General features: G+C 44.2%; 1 protein-coding gene across 4 annotated transcripts in view; it reads left to right on the plus strand.

The window, feature by feature from the left end:
* RABGAP1L (RAB GTPase activating protein 1 like) overlaps positions 1-18,551 on the plus strand; it is a 512,101-nt gene that overhangs the window by 412,548 nt on the left and 81,002 nt on the right. For all 4 annotated transcript variants that reach the window (XM_019500211.2, XM_014596010.3, XM_006272942.4 and 1 more), the window contains one exon: positions 1,461-1,589. In XM_019500211.2, the coding sequence (XP_019355756.1) occupies positions 1,461-1,589 (129 nt within the window). The remainder of the gene's footprint in view (positions 1-1,460; positions 1,590-18,551) is intronic.

Here is an 18,551-nt window from a genome sequence, read left to right on the forward strand (position 1 = left end):
GTCATCAACATCCTGAAAACAGCTTTTCTCATGTCCCTTCACTAATGCTCCCAGTGATCTCTTCTGCGGTAAACAGAAAGGCAACCAAGTAGATCTCTTCAGAATTGTGAGTGTTTTGGAGGCAGACTAATGCCTGCGTAGAACTAGCCTCTGCAGTTGCATACAAAAAGGAGCCAAGCCACTCAAACAACTCTTATCTACTCCTTGCTACTTTAGTCACACCTTGTGATCGGTGGTGACACAAAGTCTACAAACAGATCCAGAAGAATGAGTGTATCATTTAATCATCTGCTGCCTTGAGGAGAGGGATAATTAATCAGCATATTCAGTATCATTTTGTCCCTTCATTTGGCTTAAATCCTGACTAAGGAAATCGTCAGACCCAAGAAATTTAAGTGTCCCTTTTATTCCTGATTAATGACTTTAATAATGACCTTTTCCAGCATGGGAAATTAAATACAGGTCAGTAATAAGCAATATTGCTAGCGTTCTGGTGGCATGGTTTGTACACTAACTGACATCCTCAGTTTTGACTATAGACCCTTGCATTCTCTCAAGTGCAGCACTTAACCTTACCAAATCTTATTTATGTTCTTACTGAAGTATAAATAATGGAAGCAGTTATTTGTTCTCATAATATTTCTGTAGTTTTTTTATTAACTGTTACTTGTCAAATATTATTGAAACTCAAGTTCAGGGATTGCAGCTTAAAAACTTTGTCTGAGCACTCACATTCAGAACATCTTAAGCAAAATATCTAAAGGATTGGTATTGTATTTTAGAAAAGCATGAAACATAGACCTTAGTAAATCTGAGAATGTGTTTTTTCCAGTCTGTTATCAGCAGCCATAGTAGATTTCCATTGAAGCTTTATCTCTTCCACTCTCAAAGTGTTAGCTATAGTTATGGCCTGATACCACAACGATAGGCACTATATTAACATGTAGAAGAAAGGGTGTAAGTTTATTTTCCTGGCACAGTGCAATATATGAACTGTGACTAGCTTGTTCTTATTATAACTTGGAAAACCTTTCACTTCTGGTGATCATGTCTGCAGTCATATATAGTGTCTTCCTAGCAGAGCAAAAATCAGCAACAGTCAAGAAACACAAACCATCTAAAAAATACCACAGTTCTTCTAGGTTTTTTTCACTCTCACTGAATTCCATTTTGACAGGCTTTGCCAGATTTCCTTTCTCAGCCTCCAGGTATAGAAGGATAAGTACATCAGCTTGTTAAAGTCCTCTTATCACAGTGCTTTGCTTGGGATTTCTTTGGACGTGCTCCGACTTTTATTTCATCTTTTGAGATACAGGTTAGAGAGCTGTTTTCCTAGAGAATGGTTTTGAGTTAATGTGAATACTGGCTGTTTAGAATAAATTCAGCAGATGATAAATCTACTAATAGAGCAAGTGGAAATGTTCTCTGTGTTTACAGTAGTTCTCTGTGTTTTATTGTAGACCTCAAAGGAAGACCTTTTACAAGCTGATTTTGAAGGGGCTTTAAAATTCTTCAGAGTTCAATTGCCCAAGAGATACAGGGCAGAAGAAAACGCCAGACGACTGATGGAACAGGCCTGCAATATTAAGGTAGGAGTGATCCTCATTATCTCCAATTTACCTAGAGTGAGTACAGGGAAAGAGAGGCTAAAGAGTGGCAGCAGAACATGGCATTCAAAGTGAAATCCCTATTTTGCTTACATTTACATAAAGTTTTTTCCTCCCTCAGAACCTACTTAAATAACTAATTAACATGGGAAAACTGATTTTTATTGAGGAAAGCAAGGCTATCAGTGTCTTCTCGTTAATTAGTTAATTAGCTGATTAGTAAATAGTCAAAAGACTAAAAAGATCATCTCAAATGATCTTATATTCAGGTGTTAGTTTGGGCTACCAGGTATGCTGCCTTTGCAATTCGTCTGTAAGATACTGCTTTATAATGTAAATGTTTTGGACTAGAAGACAATTTCTCTTGAAGTTTACTCTAACCAAGACAATGGGCATTTAGTCAAATTGCCTACCAGGGGACTTTCTTATACTGCTTCACTAAATCTGCTAGGGAAAATACAAGAGGGCATAGTGCTGGGATTTTAAAGGTCTTTTCATTCTGGAATTTTTCTGTTAGGGGCTAAGTGTAGACATTCAAAAAGCCTGGGCCTAAATTGATTCAATCTAATCTTTGCAGGTTACTCTAACCTGCATAGTTTGAATCTATTTGCAAGTGAATAGACATTCACTTTTGATTCTAGAAATGCAGGCACATGCCTGCAGTGGCTAAGGCTAGAAGCTGGGGAGCACTAGAGAGAGAGCTTGGCTACAGGGAAGCTGTGCACAGGTGGGGGGGGAGGGGGGAGCATGGCCAGGCCTGGGCAGGCCTGAATATGATTGGGGAGGGATTTAAACTATGACCTGCAGGGACCCCAGCCAGGGTGTGCCTGGAGGGGTAATGGGAAAGCAGCCCCTGCCAGGTATTTCCCACCCTCACAGCTCCAGAGGCAGGGTGAGCGGTGGCAATGCACCAGGGAGGGCTTGGGACCCTCTGAGCCCTGGTGCCACCACTTGCCCCATGTAGTCTGTCAGCTTAGCCTGCCCCACTCCCACCTATAGTGCAGCCCCCTGCACCAGGAAGCAGTTTGTGCTTCCAGGGATGCCATCTCGAGGGCTGCCAGTTCACTTGAGTTCAAGTGAACTCCCTGGCCCGTTCACTTGAGGTTACTGCTGGCTACTGCTGGGGCTGGCCATGCTCCCCGCTGCTCCAGTGGCAATAGAGTGGGGAAATACCTGATAGCAGCTGCTCTGCCTTGGGCAGGCAGACCCTGGCTGGAGTCCCAGGGCAGGAGAGGAGAGGTGGGGAATAAACCCCCTTTCTTGTCCCCTTCACCTCAGAGGGCCATGCCAGCCAGTGCCTGGCCATGCCCTTGCCCCTGCAGCAGCAAGGGGGCGAGATCCTGACACAGGCTGCTGCACCCCAGCCAGCAGACCCCAGCTGGGGTCCATGTCACTGGGACAGTGGACGGAGGGGGGAATTAAACCCCCATCTCCATTCGCTTCACACTGGCCTGGCCATGCCCCTGCCTCTGGAACAGCAAGCAGAGAAAAGCCTTGCAGGGGCTGGCAAATGCTAGCTGGGGTCCGCACTGGTGGGACATGGGAGAGAGTGGGGAATAAACCTCTTCCCTGCTCCCTTTGCCTTAGCAGGGACCGGCATCTGGCCATGCCCCTGCTCCGGCTAGAGAGCAGAGAGGTGGGGCCAGTCCTGCTCCACTGGAGCAGATGGTACAGCCCAGCCCAGGGCTGCAGAGCATGCAGGGATGCTGGGGGACTCTGGTTTAACTTAAACCAGGAAGGGGTCTGGGAAGCGAAGTTTCCTAAACTGGTTGGACCTCAATCAGTTAAGTCTTATACTACATTCAACCAGGTTTGTCTCAACCTGGTTTCACCATTTTGAAACCGGTTTATGTGCACTGAACTTATGTTCTGTTACAGGCTTATACCAGTTTCTGCTCTCTTAAACCTGTTTATGTGTAACTTGTGTCCCTAGCCAAAGTGATTATAAAAATAAAGTTTGATATTTTGGTTAGAAATTGCAAAAATCCAAAAAGAAATATTTGTAAGTATTGAGGGTTTAGTATTAACTAGAATGACAGCTAAAGCCCAGCAAAATTGGCCAAGGATGTATCTGCAGAGGATATGATACTCACACTTGGAAAAAGCTGAGAAAACAGAACTCAATTTTACTCTTACTGCAGTTTTAAAACACATTTATTTCCCTTTTTGTCTAGTTTAATGCTTTATTTTGATAGTTCCTTTTTCTAAATAAGGCATTTTGTAAGTCATACAAATCTCATGAAGGTGAGAGCCTCTCAGCACTAGGTCAGATCTGCTCTAGAGAAGGCAGATGCTATGCATATTTTCCCATAAAACTTCACTTCAATCTGGATATGGCATTTTACCATTATATTGGACAAAAATGTAAAGATTTTTCCTATTGGCTGGAGATTACTGTTGCGGGCTTTGTGAGGTTACTTGAGACAAGACTTGAACACTTCCTTCAGAAATTAATGTAGGGTTGAGGGAAAGGGCTTACAAAGCAAAGATTCATGTTCAGCATATATATATTTCTTAACGCAACTGATTCAGATTCTGGCATGTGTAAATGCAGGACCAGTTTCTATTGAGCTAAATAAAATTATTTCTATGTTGTTTACTTGGTGCGCATCTTCCTGAGACGATCTAAAAACTAAAGTCCTTCAGCTCTTGGCAGGCGTCTCATGGTGCTTTGTTATGGAAGATGCTTTCCAAAATACCTCAACTTATTTTCATGCCCTGTATTGTGCCTTTCAGTGTAAGAGTGGTGTTATGACTGTGATGGTCCAGAAATTATGCAAGAGGCAAAGATTTTTTAGGGTGATTTTTTTTTTTTTTTATTATACCAACTGTATAGTTGGGATAGAGTTAAACAAGCTTTCAGTGAACAATGTCTTACATTTGAAAGCTTGTCTGTCTCTGTCACAACCATATGGTTGATCCAATAAAAGGTAGCATGCCAAGTTAATATTAATGTATTTTCTTCTTTCTGGATCATACCACTAGATCATGCCAGAAAGAGGAAAGTACAGTAACATTAACTTACTGCTGCATAGAGTATAGTGTTATCACTACATAATTTAATGGCAATTGTGATTTTGACTAGTTATGCTTAGTAAGAGTTGTCACTTTTTTTTAAACTTAGAGTGGCTTTTGCTGTAGTTTGTACATTAAATCTATGCAAAATATAGAATTCTTAAAACAGTTATTATGGTAATATTCTATTTCAGTCTTCTTACAGTCTGTTCATTAGTCTTTTGAAAGATTTTGTGGTAAAATACATTATCCTTTGCGTTTTGTCTTCATGCAGGGTTGTTGCTTGAGTACATATTGGTGTGTAGCCAAAAATTGTACTATTTGCAGTTAAAACAGCTACATAGTTTTGCCTCCCATATAAAAGGAAACCCCAAACTTAATAAATGGATACAGAAGAACAGTGCAGCATTTCTTCCAATGTATTATTCTTAAAAGAGCATTTCATTCTAGTTTTTAGTAGTAAATTTCAATAGGGTACAAGGTGTGTGTGTGTGTGTGTGTGCGCACGCACGTGCCTTGTTTGTTATCCTATTGGGATATCAAACTGTACCCGTAAATGATTCACAGCATTAACTAATACAAGATATTATGGTGGTATATTGCTAGCAAGAATGGTAAATAAGTAAATCTTGCCAAAAGACCCACTAACAAGGAGAGAAAAATTAAGAGGCATAGGCCAGAGGGAACAGCTATGACCTATGAAAAAGAAAGGAGAGTAAATGATGCAGATATGCACAAGAGGTCAGCTTTAGCAAAGTGCATATTAGGCCTTTATAAAACATGACATGGAATTCTAAACTAAAACCCAAAATGAATGGGCAAGCAGCGGAGTTATTTAAGAATGAATCTTCTGCGGGCACAATTTCTTGTATGGGTAACAAGCAAAAAGTAGAGTTCTGTACACACTGGAGTGGGAGGAGTGAAAGTAAGGCACAGAGGAGTTTGAGACATGGAACTGAAGTACTGTTAAAAGTCTACACACCCACGTAGGCAGGGTTGTAAGGAAAGGAGAATTCAGTGTCAAGAATGATACTGAAAAGTTATCGGTAGTGCAGGGAAGAAGATATGAGTTAAAATCGTAACTTTTTTTAAGCTAGCTGTTCTAGTCTGAAATATGCCCCCCTCTGTAGAGTATCTAAGTCCTCCTAATACTCCAGCACCAACATCCCCTTTTTAGACACAATGATCAGTATCCAGAAGGGTAAAATACAGACCACAGTATACAAGAAACCCACAGACCAACACACATATCTGCACAGAACCAGCAATCACCCGAAACACACCAAAAAAGCTGTGATATACAGGCAAGCCCTCAGATACCACCGCATCTGTACTGAAGAGAACACCCGGGATCGCCACCTCACCAATCTTAAAAAGGCTTTCACCCAGCAAGGACACTCCTCCAGAGAGGTAGATCGCACGTTTGAAAGAGCCACCTGGATACCATGTGAAGAACTGCTGCAGTACAGAAGAAAAACACCCACAAATCGCACACCGCTGGTTATGACCTATCACCCATCCCTTGAACCTATACGGAAAATCCTCAAAAAATTGCAACCCATATTAGAAAAAGACCCTATTCTTAAAAAAATCTTCCCAGAGCCACCCATCCTAGCCTTCAGACAAGCACCGAACCTCGCCAACCCCATCACAAGAAGCAAACTTCCTCAGCCCCAGAACACACCAAAAGGATCCAGACCGTGCCATGACAAGAAATGCAAAACCTGCCCCCACATCTCCACCACCTCCACTATTACTACACCCCACAACAGAGCCATCAGCATCCCAGGATCTTACAGCTGCACCTCCAGGAATGTAGTATACCTCATCCAATGCACCAAATGCCCTGATGGAAGATATGTAGGAGAGACCAGACAACAACTGCGCACCAGAATGAACGCACACCGGAAATCCATCAAAGACAGAAACACCCAATTACCGGTGGGGGCAATTTCTCACAGGAGGGCCACTCTCTCTCCAATCTCTCAGTCCTGATCCTCAAGGGAAATTTACACAACACATCCCAGAGACGAGCCTATGAGCTCCATTTCATCAACCTGCTGGATACTAGAGATCATGGACTAAACACAGACATTGGATTTTTGGTACATTACAATCTGCCTGGCAACTGACTCCCCAGCCCAGCCCAGCCCCTGGCTTCTTTACTTTTCATTCCATCCAGGAAGAGCACGCAGCAACTGCTGCAGCGTCCTTAGCCTGACGAAGGGTTTTTGAACCCGAAAGCTTGCTTAATAACTATTCTCCAACCATTTGGGTTGGTCTAATAAAAGATATCAAATTCACCCAAGGAACCTTGTCTGCCTAAGTCCTCCTAAGGACTGTTAAGTGCATTCTGCTAACTCACTGAGGGAGGTGGCCTGTAATTGCACTCAAGTATAAAAGACATTGGAAGGGATCTGTGTGCGCTGACCAGCCTTGCAATAGGAAGCCCACGATGGCCAAGTCTGGTGAAAGGGTTTGAGCTGAATTTCACTTTTTCTATATGAGAACACTTTAGAAATTCAATCTAAATTAACCAACCTGGTAAGTTTAAAGTGAATTATTTAGGCCCCTGTGTGGACGCTGTGTGGATTTAATTCTGTTTAATGAATTTACTTAAGCTTTGCTTACTCTTGATTAACTTCCCCAAGTATTACTGTGTAAAGCCCTCAATTAATCAAATCTAAGGAGAGGGGAAAGTTAGTTTGGCTTCCAGGTACCACACTGTGTGTGTCCAGCAGGACAAGGGAAAAATGTCTGTTCATAAGTATTTCTATTCATAGCATCTATTCAGAGGCAAAACTAGGCAGCTCTGCACCCTGGGTGCATGGGGCAACAGCCAGGCTGCTGGTGGTGACCAGGGATTCGGGTCTTCTGTTTCCTGTAGAAAAACGGAAAAAATTGCAGATTTTCCATTTTAATAGAGATACCAATGAATTTTGCACTTTTGCAAAGAGCTCTATGCAGGCTGGCAGAGTTCGAGCCTGCAAGGGGCTGGGGGGAGCGGGAGTAGGGCAGTCAGGCAGGGGGTACCATGTGCATGTGCGCACTCACACATGCACATGGCCGCCAGGCAGCCTGGAGAGCAGCTCCCACAGGTAAGTTGGGGGCGGGGGGCAGAGGGGGGATTGATCCCTCCCATAGGGAGGGAGTTGGGTGGAGCTGGGGCTGGGACTGCTGTCCAGCTGAAGCGGTGTGTGGGGCTTGGGGCCTGGGGCCAGAAGGCGCGGCTGCAGGGCCCCAGTGGGAAGCAGGACAGAGCTGCGGAAAGCTTGTCCATGGGGTTGAGGAGGGGGGAGGTTGATTCCCCACTGATGCGCACGCTCCTGGGGCGGGGGGCATGGTGGGCACATGCCCTCCAGATTTGTACATGGGGCTGGGGCAGACTGTCCACTGCAGGCTTAAGCTCCCTGCCCTGCTGCCTTCCCCCCAGGGCCTCTGCAGCCCAGTGGGTGGGACCTGGCATAGCAGGGCAGAGTAGGGCCAGGTGGGGAAGCCCCTTGCTTCTGCAAGCCCTGTGCTGCCCTACCAAAGTGCCCCCTGCCCACCTGGCAGCAGTGGGGGTGGTGACACTGCGTTGTGCCCCTTGCTGCTGCCAGGTGGGCAGGGGGTGCTTTGCCATGGCAGTGTGGGGCTTGCGGTGGCGGCATCAAGCTTCCCCACCCCGCTTTGCCCTGCTGCACCAGGTCCCATCCTCTGGGCTATGGAGGCCCTATGGGGAGGACAGCAGGGCAGGGAGCCCGCAGTGGGCAGCCTGCACCCACCTCCACCACAGGCTCCGCTCCGGCTGTGCTGCCCATGGGAGAGGGAGAGCTAGGCTCTGGGCTCTGCACTCCGCTCTACCGCAGCAGCCGCCACCTCCCACAGGTGGCATGAAGGACTCAGGTGCTGTTGCAGGGGACAGGGGGGCTGCAGACCTGGGTCCCTGGCCCCATAGTCCTGGCAGCTGGGGGCCCCTTCCAGCAGGGCTGGGGGCCAGGAGGGTTGTGGGTGGGGAATGAGGGGCACCAACAGGGTCAGGGGGCTGTGGCTTGGGAGCAAGCGGCCTGGACCTGCCTCCTGGTGAGAAAAGGGGTTAGGGGGACGTCTGATTTTCCATGAGAAAAAAACGCAAAATCAAATACCAAAATTTTAGGTACTTCGAATTTATTTTATTATAGTGATTGAGGCAGTGGTAGGCTTCCAAATTGCTTTAAAATTGTAAATATATCAATAAAACATTGTGTTGAACTTATATCTATATATATAGTAGTGTTTCATTTTAAACATGGATTTGTGGGTTTTTAATCGGAGAATTTGCAGGGGGGCTGGTGTTTTTAATCAGAGAATTTGTGATTTTTAAACAGAGAAAACCAGGATCTCTGGTGGTGACACAATAACGGCAACTGCAATTTTTGTGCCCCCTCCATAAGTGTGCACTTAGGGCTGATGTCCCAATTGCACTCCTCTCCCCCAGTTATGCCACTACATCTATTTACAAACAAGAGCAGATCATTAAAGTATTGTATGTTTTATGTGAGATATAAAAATGCTTTTCAGTTAAGAAGTTGTAATTTGATGGTTTGATGATAACGTGAAGACATAGGGAATGCAGAAGCTATCTGAAAGTCATCTCTCTGTTTTGTCTCTAAGGTGGTTACATACTGATATAGCAAAGAAGTTGTTTTCCAAAGTAATAGCATTTACTGTACAAGAACATAGAAAGGTCTCTGCTTGGTCATGTATCCAATTGCACAGTATTGCCTGTGTCTTGTACTGGAATTCTCTTGGAAAACAGAAGTAAATGGAAGACTTCATACAACTCATTTTCTTCAAAGGGACTTGTGTGTATGTGTATCCAATGGCACAGTTTAGCCTCAAGGGACCATTCATATTCAAAATTAGGGGGATACTAAAATATTAATAAGTATTCCTCAGAACTTGTAAAATTAAACCTTATAATCATTTATTTATTGCATATTTTCTTTAATTCCAGAAGATTCATTTTCTGAGTGTTTGCAAGTATACATAAAAAACCTGATTCTTTGGTCTCTTGCCCCTTATCTGATCCTTTACATGTGTGGGGAAAAGTGCTGCTATTCAGATACGGTAGCATTTAAAACCACCTCTGCCCAAGCAAGTCATTGGAAGATATCTTTCTCAGCATGTTGACTGAAAATAGTGGAAATTAGTTTTCACCAGAATATATTGATTAAATCCCTTTCAGGGTCTACTGTGTAAGCAGCAAACAATTTTTAAAAATTATGTCCTTTATTTGAGAGAGAACGTATATGTTTAGTAATACTAACATTAAAAGCAGCTATTCCAGTAGATCAAAGTTTTATGATTCTCTTATAAATCTTAGTAAGTACCAGGGAGCATTTTCTGTAGATTGCTAAGCAAGTGTTTCTAAATGTACTCATTGTCCTCTAGGTATACCCAAAAGGATAATTGGAAAATATGCTGACCTGAGATGCTAACACGAGGAAGACTGTTTTATTTCCTCATTTTAAACATTTGCTGTACAAAGCCATGCTGAAAATCACTTGGAATCAGACTGTATGACTAATGCCTTACATATACCTACCCAGTTATTTCTGGCAAAAGTTGTCATTTTGTCATTGTCTTGCTTGTATATTTTAAGGCTCCAAGGCTAGGGACAGACATTATACACACACCAGTTCAAGTGATCAGAAATTGGTTTAAACCTGTAGCAGAACAGATGTTCAATGCACATAAACCAGTTTGAAAATGGCTGAAACTGGTTTGAGATAAACCTGGTTGAATGTAGTATCAGACTTAACTGATTTGGGTCAAACCATTTATGCAGTGTCTGTCCCAGACCCCTTGCTTGTTTAAGTTAAACCAGACTCCCCCAGCTTCCCAGGAAGCTCTCTGGGCTGGGCAGGACTCTCTGCTCCACAGCAAAGCTGGCCCCTCCCCTCTGCTCCCTGGCTGGAGCTCCAGCAGAGACTGCAGGCGTCTGCCTGGCTTCCCCTTGCTCCCCACCCCACTCCCTGTCTTATCCCCTCTGCCTTACACAGATACCTCTCAGCATTAGCTAGCATACCACATGCTGGCTATGGTCATGCTCTGGCAGACAGGACAAAGGCAGAATCAATAGGTAGCTGGTAATGTCTCTCTGTTATTTTCTTAATGGGGTGATAAACAGTGGGTTAGGTGGTAAACCCTGAGTTATCAATTCCCTGCTGGGCTAGTCAGAAGTGGGGGGGGGAGGAGGGGGAGCCCTAATCAGAGTGTCCTGCTGGGCCTGGCCACACCCCCGTCAGCTCAGCACTATGGAAGGGAAGGGAGGGCTGCTCTAGCACACCCCGGTTTCTAGCCTAAGCCACTGTAGGCATATGCCTGCATTTCTGGTAGGTCTGTGAAGTTACAAACTGATTTAGCCTAGTCTGGTTAGACTAACCTGCAAAGACTGAATCAATTCAGGCTCAGGCTTTTTGAATGTCTGTCCGTAGCCCAAATGGTGTGAAAGGTGACATTGCTGCTAATAACTTAATCACTTTTTAAAGTTTTGTTGCTTTTGTATATTCCGGTTTTCAGTCAGTGCTCTGCCTACTACCTTTTCACCACAGTAGCAGAAATATGTATACATAACTGCTAAAAAATAACATTTTTAGTTAATTAATTGTCCATCCTTTTATAGATTATAACCCGGGAGGTACTCCAAGAGGTACCCCCTCTCCAATTGAAGGGATGAAAACAGGTGTACAAGTGCTGTGGGAGGTGTAGGGACTCTCTTCCCCATATAGAGCAGAACCAGACCACCAATGGGGACTTAACCATATACTTTTTAATGAGAGAACAGTATTGGGAACATAACAGGCTTAAACCAGGGGGTATAGGGGACATTACAGCACCCCAAGGGGGCAGGATTCAACAAAGGTTAGACACTTACAATCATAGACATAGTCATCCAGTTGACAAAAGACAGGGTTAACAAAATATAAAACTCAAACAGCAGAACAAACAATACTGGTTGGTGAAATATAAAAGGCACAAAATACAAAATGTCAAATAACAAGGAATATAGGGCCTAAGTACCTGGCAGAGGAGAAGGTGGGGAAAACACAATGACCCCTTTCCACTGCAACAAGAATTTCTCCCTGTTACTTCACTCATCCCTGCTGGGACTTGAACTTAGATTTCATGCATGGTAGGCAAAAAGTCTACCACACAACCACCAGTGTTGGTGCGGTGCCAAACTGCTAGGGGTCTTGACCTTCATGGATCCCCAGCCTCACCTCAAGCTTCCTGGCCTCTTATTGGAGGAGCTGGAAGCAGAGCTGGGAACCTCTCAGGTCGCTGCTCAGATCATTGCTGGAGCTGGGGAGCCTCTCCTGCTGGCCACAGCCTCTCATAGGCAATCCTGGAGCCCAGTGGGGAGCCTTTTCTGTTGGCTGCACACCACGCTACTGAGGGTCCAACTACTGCCTGCAGGGCCCACTCCTTCAGGTGCTTCTGGGGCAACTGCTCCCACCCCTCTGGCCCAGCTCTTGCCAGCTCTTTGAAACTCCTTCCTTGTGGTCCCTCGCTGGTCTCCCTTGAGTGAGCCATGCTGCCCCTTTTATCCCCCTCCAGGTGACCCAAGGGGCCAATTAGGGGACATAGAGGGTAAGTCTCTGGGGCCTGATTGGTGAGGAAAGGGAATCCCAAGTCCTCCAATCATCTTTTTCCCTTTCAAAACCCCTGGGCTAAGTCACTGCCAGTTAGCCTGTCACAGGATATAGTAACTTCTACATTATGTTATCTCTAACCTAGTTGTGTCCTTTATCTGCAACTACTACATTGTAAGTAGGAAAACAGCATGGTGAGTTTTGAAGTTCACGTCACTGAGGTAGCACTCCAAGGGTACATACCAGCTTTAAATTTATATCAACCTCACCAGCAATAGGTCAGTCTAACTAACCAATCATGAAGGCATTCATAGGGTTTAATTTGGCCAAAAAATGGTGCACTCGATTCAAGTTAGTGCATCTCTGGAGGTACACTGACTTAAATTGAGAAAGGGTTAACCTGAGCTAGAAAAAGGGTAACCAGATCTCCCAAATGCCTGCATGCCTTCACCAGCACAACTCCATTTGCCCCAGCCGTGGGGCTATGCTATTCCCACCCCCAACCCTGACTTGGCTATTTTTAGCACTACACTTCTCCCCTCCCTTCTTCCTGACTCAGTCAACCCTTCCTTCCCCCCACTCCCACAGACCTACCAACCCTTCTTGCAGAGCTACCACCCTCTCCCTGGCTTGCCAAACAACCCCTAGGATCCATAAGCCTATCCTTCTGCTGGGATCCTGACTTTCTTACATTGGGCTGTCCACACAGCTCCCAGCAGTGGCAGATAGCTGTGTGTTCCACTCCTGGTCTGTGTTTTGGCAGCTTAAAGTAAGCCTTCTAAACACAGACAGGGTGTGGTGGACATTAGGCCTGTGTGAAGTGGCTAGTATTCGCTTCAGATTCGGACGATTTGGGGGACACTGATTCGATTCGGTGATTCAAATCACTGTCCCAAATTGATTCAGCCTAATCTGAATCACACAGGTCCATCCCCCACTGCTCTCCCAGCCCCGGCAATGGCTGTTCCGCCCAGCCCTAGCTCCCAGCAATTTGAAAAATAAAGGCCTGACTCACTGGCTGCTGCCAGGTCAGGGGACAATCCCCACTGTTCCCCAATGCCCCATGCCACATAGAGGGGCTCTTCCACAAGCCCCCCAAGACCCCCCTGCTGTCCCAGCCCCCCCGCCCCATGGCTGCCTTGCCTGCCCCAGTTCCTGGCCCTTTAAACAAAAACCCCCGACCTCACCGGCTCCTGTCTGGTGGGGAGGGTGATCCCTGCTGCCCCCCACTGCCCAGAGCTGCATGGCAGGCTCTGCACGAGCCCCCAGCAGCCCTGAGACTGCTGCAGAAGCTGGTGAGCCTGGGGCTTTTTGGAGTTTTTTTTTGCAGGGCAGCCATGGCGGGGCTGGGAGAGCAGGGGAGGGGGTCAGGGGGCTCATGGCAGAGCCCCCCATGCAGTGGAGAGCAGCAGGGATTGCCACCAGGTAGCAGCCAGTGAGTGGGGGCTTTTTTTTAAAGCACCGAGAGCTGGGGTTGGGTAGGGCAGCCATGGGGGGGGGATGGGAGAGTGGGTGGGGGTTGTGGGGCGCTCGGGGGAGCTGGGGGAGCAGGCAGGGAATGGGGCCTGGCAGGGGTCCCCCCATGGTCCCCTTCTGCCTCCTCCAGCCCTCCCACCCCCTGCTTACCAGCTTGGAGTCCAGGTTCAGCTCCCTGCTGCAGCAAGCAGGGACTGCCTGAATCACTGAAGCTCTCTGAATCTTTTCTGAATGGATTTGGAGAGCTTTGAATTGATTCGGACCTTTTAACTGGTCCTGTTTCAATTCAGATTCGGAGATTCAGCAACTGAATTTGGCCAAATCTCCTCTGAATCGAATCAGCGGAGCATGGGACTGGCTGGTAGAGGTGTATATGTGTATGCGTGCATGTGTCTGCAGGCACAGGGGCAGTGTGTGCGTGTTGTGTGTGTGTGTGTCTGTGGGCACAGGGGCATTGTGTGCATGTGTGCGTGCAGACACAGGGGCAGAGTGTGTGTGTATTCATAGGGTGAGTCCCACACGCATACCCCTCCATACACATGCACCTACGCCTCCCCTCACGCTGCCATACACAAACCCCAGCCACCCTCCCCCCATACCCACCCACACCCCACATACCCACACACCCACAGCCACCACAAAACTATACCCACCCCCCACAATATATAAGAACAAGACTTCATTTCAAGCTATTGTGCAGTCACCTCTGCATGCACTACACAAATGCATGTAAATCAGGACAAAAATATTTTTTTGAAATCAAATTAATGACTGTTTTAGATGTTCACTTTTTAGAATATAATTTGGTATTTTTCTGGTTCTGAGATGGCAAAACCCCTTGCTGAAAGAAGTATTTCCAGGGGCAAGGGACTTCTGGTGATAGAGGTGGGGGTTAGGGGGTGGGACTTCTGGTCACAAGATGGCAACCAGGGGGTGGGGCACCTATCAAGGGGTGGGGCTGCCCATGAGGCCCTTCACAGCCTGCCAAAACTCAGTAAGTGGCCCTCTGCCTGAAATAATTGCCTGCCCCTGCCCTAGAAGCTGGCACAATAGTACAGATCCTCTTGAGTGGACAATAGGAGCCTCTCTGAGATGCTGGGGTATTTAGAGAACTTTCTATAAGCGTTGAGCTCATGTTGCTTAAGTTTCAGCATCGGGGATCAGCTGATTGCAGAAACTTATAAACACCATACAAATATCATCAGGCTGCCATTGGCTCATCACTAACTGTTTTGAGGAGAAGAATGGGAATTTATATTCAGACACTAGAAAGATTACTAAAATATGTAGACAGTCATATCTGGACAATGTGTGTGTCAGGAGAAGCAAACCATGGATCATTTCCTGAGATGCCCTGTAGCACCACAATATACACCACAAGATTTGGCAACACCAGAAGCAGTGTCCTGTGCAGAATATTGGGAGCAGACCATATAGAAAGTTTGGACTGGAGATACAATGACAAAGTCTTATCTGGAGAGGAACAGATTCTAGGTCCTTCTCAGGACTGAGCACCCTGTGATGTTCTCCCTGCTGCATATGTGATGTGTGCATGGGATGTAGGGCCTCAGCTCCATTCCATGCTAAATCATTCTGAGACTAAAAACCCATCTTGAAAGCAGGGTCACAGTTATGACCAAGTCTCCTGTTCTTACTATGAAATGTGCAGTAGTTGGTAGTTTTCATATAACTTGAGCAAATCTTGGCTTTTAAAAAAAATAAGTTTCCAGCAGAGAAAAGCTTAAGAACTTGAACCCTAAAGGTTCAGTAACCAGAAGGCAAATAAAACGAGACCCAACTTTTTAAATCTTATTTTGGAGCCTAGCTCATATTTTTTAAATACTTTGGTTGCTAGTACACTAGCTTATGTCTATAAAGTTCTTTAGAAGATGTCAGGCTATTTGTCTAAACACAAGTAGAATTTAACAAATTAAGATCCATCTTTACACTAGGATTCAAATTAGAGTCCCTGCTATACATGAAAGCAAACACAATTATAACTTTAAAATAAATTGAGGAAAATTGGCATTAGTCTGTGCCATGAGACATTTGACAAAATGGAGAGAAGCTGCTTACTAATTGAAGATTTAATAAAAATATGGTTGTGACTGATTCATTTAGGAAATGTCCGTGAGAATGATTTACACAAGTTCTGGAACATGTTCACCGATGCCAAGTATGGTGGTTCTGGATATGGATAGCTTTCTTACTAGGTGCTCACTAGTGATTAATGTCAGCAGAAATTTGCAAGAAATATTACTGTTTTCTTGCATGCCATGGTGGGATTGTATTTTATATTTTTTGGTGGAATGCTTTGGAGTAACTCATACAATGTAATTAGATTTGCTACAGGACTCTCTCATAGTTTTGATTTTGGCACATGTATGTTACACAACTTTTAAGTCAGCATAAATCTTCAAAATTCATTGAAAATTTAGCTAAGGTAATTGCCCCCCACATTTGTGGAATCCAAGAATTGATTTACTTTGTTGTAAGCTATGAGAGGCTGGGCATTGTGAAGTTCTCTACTGCTTCAGTAAGAGTATACAAAACACAACCTTTCAGTGCTTTCTTTGCTAGGCAGAACAGCAAATAAATGACAAAACAGTTACTCATTATTATAATCAGCACAAAGCATAGGAAATTTCGGATATTTCTTTTTTGTTTTCCAGTCTTTTCCTTATAGCAGGCACCTAACCAAAAGAAGATGATCTTGCCTGTTTTGTGGAAAGTCAAGCATAATGTACCTGGTCAATACTGGAGGTCAATAAAATGGTTGAGGGGAGGAATTTTCCTTCCTATCCTCAGCTGTCTATCTAATTATGACCTGCTGCATGAGGAATTAGCCTTTCTAATCTCTTCACTGCCTATTCTGTCTGCAGATCTTATTCATATATCCCCCCACTGAGTTGTTCACAACAGCTAACCTGGAAAGCAGCAAATGGTCTTGACTAAATTGAGGCTTTTTCAACATGAAACAGATATGCAGACTGATGTGCTTATTGACACAGTTATCTGTGCCTCTTGGCAGAACCACAGCTCTCTCTTGAACCAGGACCTTTGTATGACACACATGCATTAGATTTGCTAGTTAAGCCAAAAATAAAGAAGCTGAGCTGGTAGAAACTGTGCTAAACTTGCCTGAACTGGAAATTGTTCTTCACATAGCTTAAAAACTGAATTGCTTAATAATACTGCTATTTAAATATTTTCAATCAGGCTTTGAAGCTAACACTTTACTGAGGTGAATGAGTGTTATTGTTCACACTTCTTTTGCTGTTTTGTCTGCAGTTTTCTGCAGGGCTGTCTTAACAAGCAGCCATGTATTGATATGTGTGATTATCTTTGTAAAAGATAGAAAAAGAAAAAGAAAAAGCTTGTAAAAGAAAAAGCTAAAAATTCCAACTTTGCCATAATGTGGGGGGAGGGAAAGACACCCAAGTGCAGCAGAAAAGTGAAGATGGTGATTGTAGAAAGGCTTACAAATTGCAAGTGTTGTTTATACCCTTGGCTCTGCCAATAATGCATCAAATTAATTTTCTAATATAAGGAACAGGAAAAATAATGCTCATTTATCAACTTCTCAAGAGAAGCCAAATCAAATGGGAGAGAATTGTTTTCAGATTTATTGAAAATGCTGCTGAGCCTGTTTAGAATTTTGTTATTAAAAGCCAGTGTTCAATTCCACTTATTATCCCTGTGCTGTTATCTCCAATTTGCAGAACTGCTATCCTGTTGTCATTATGAGGAGGGTCATGTTTTTTACTGCACATTTTGTTGTCTACTTGGGCTACATCCCTGATTCATGGTACAACATAGTGCAGTGAATTGACATCTCTGAAAATCAGGTGGAACCTTTACAAAAGTAGCACTCCTGCGTGAACCTCCAGATTTTGAGTATCTGTTACTGTAGCTAAAATGGGCCCGTTGTGTGAAGATGTCATATATTTATTTCTTTGTGGTGTGTGCATGTGTGTGTGTGTGTGTGTGTGTGTGTGTGTGTGTATAGAAACAATTTGTCATACCTATTTGATATTTCTTTGCTCTAAACCCCATCTTTTTTTCTAAAGATGGTCTCTGTGAAAGCTAATTTTTGACTCTGTAGTAGCCTGGGCTTCAAAGCTGTTGAAAATAGTTACTGAAAATCTCCCATTAACAAAATAATTTTAACTTGAGTTTTTTGCATAGTTTTAGTCTCCTTTATTTAAATTCTACATGTTAGTGCTGCACTGTGCAATGACGAGCATGTGCCCAGTTGAATAGCTTTTCTGCATTTTCTGAGTGCTTAAACAACAGTAAGACCGCTTTTGTTTTTTGTTTGCTTAGAACTGCTATTGACACGCTACATCAAATAAAATATTTATTAAACTCTGAAGAATAGGAATATAATAATGAGAGATTCGTTCCAATTTTAAAAAATGGCAAGGAAATTCTTAAAGCTAATATAAAAAATTTGGGCATGTCTTTACAGCATCACACGTGAAAACACGACATTTTCATTCGTACATGTTCCCCAAGAAGTGCCATTTGCTGAAAAATGTTATATAGCATGTTCTAGGTATGTACCCAAAAGGGATGCTTTTTTGGTATGTGGTGTGCATGGCACCATTGTGACAGGGTGGGGTGCGTTTTTGTGGCAGTGCTTCTGAACACTACCTGATGTACTGTAGACATGCCCTTGGTGTTCTCTAAGCAGGGGGGGATGTTTTTGTTTAAGTAGTTGTACACATGTGAGTAGTAAAAATGGAGGGATGGGATTACTTTTGGAGGCATGGATTTTCAAAACAATTTAGAAAAGTGGATAAAAGAATTAATTTTCCATCATACCAAGCAAGCT

Source organism: Alligator mississippiensis, chromosome 5 (assembly GCF_030867095.1).
Source record: "Alligator mississippiensis isolate rAllMis1 chromosome 5, rAllMis1, whole genome shotgun sequence".
NCBI classification, from domain to species: Eukaryota; Metazoa; Chordata; order Crocodylia; family Alligatoridae; genus Alligator; species Alligator mississippiensis.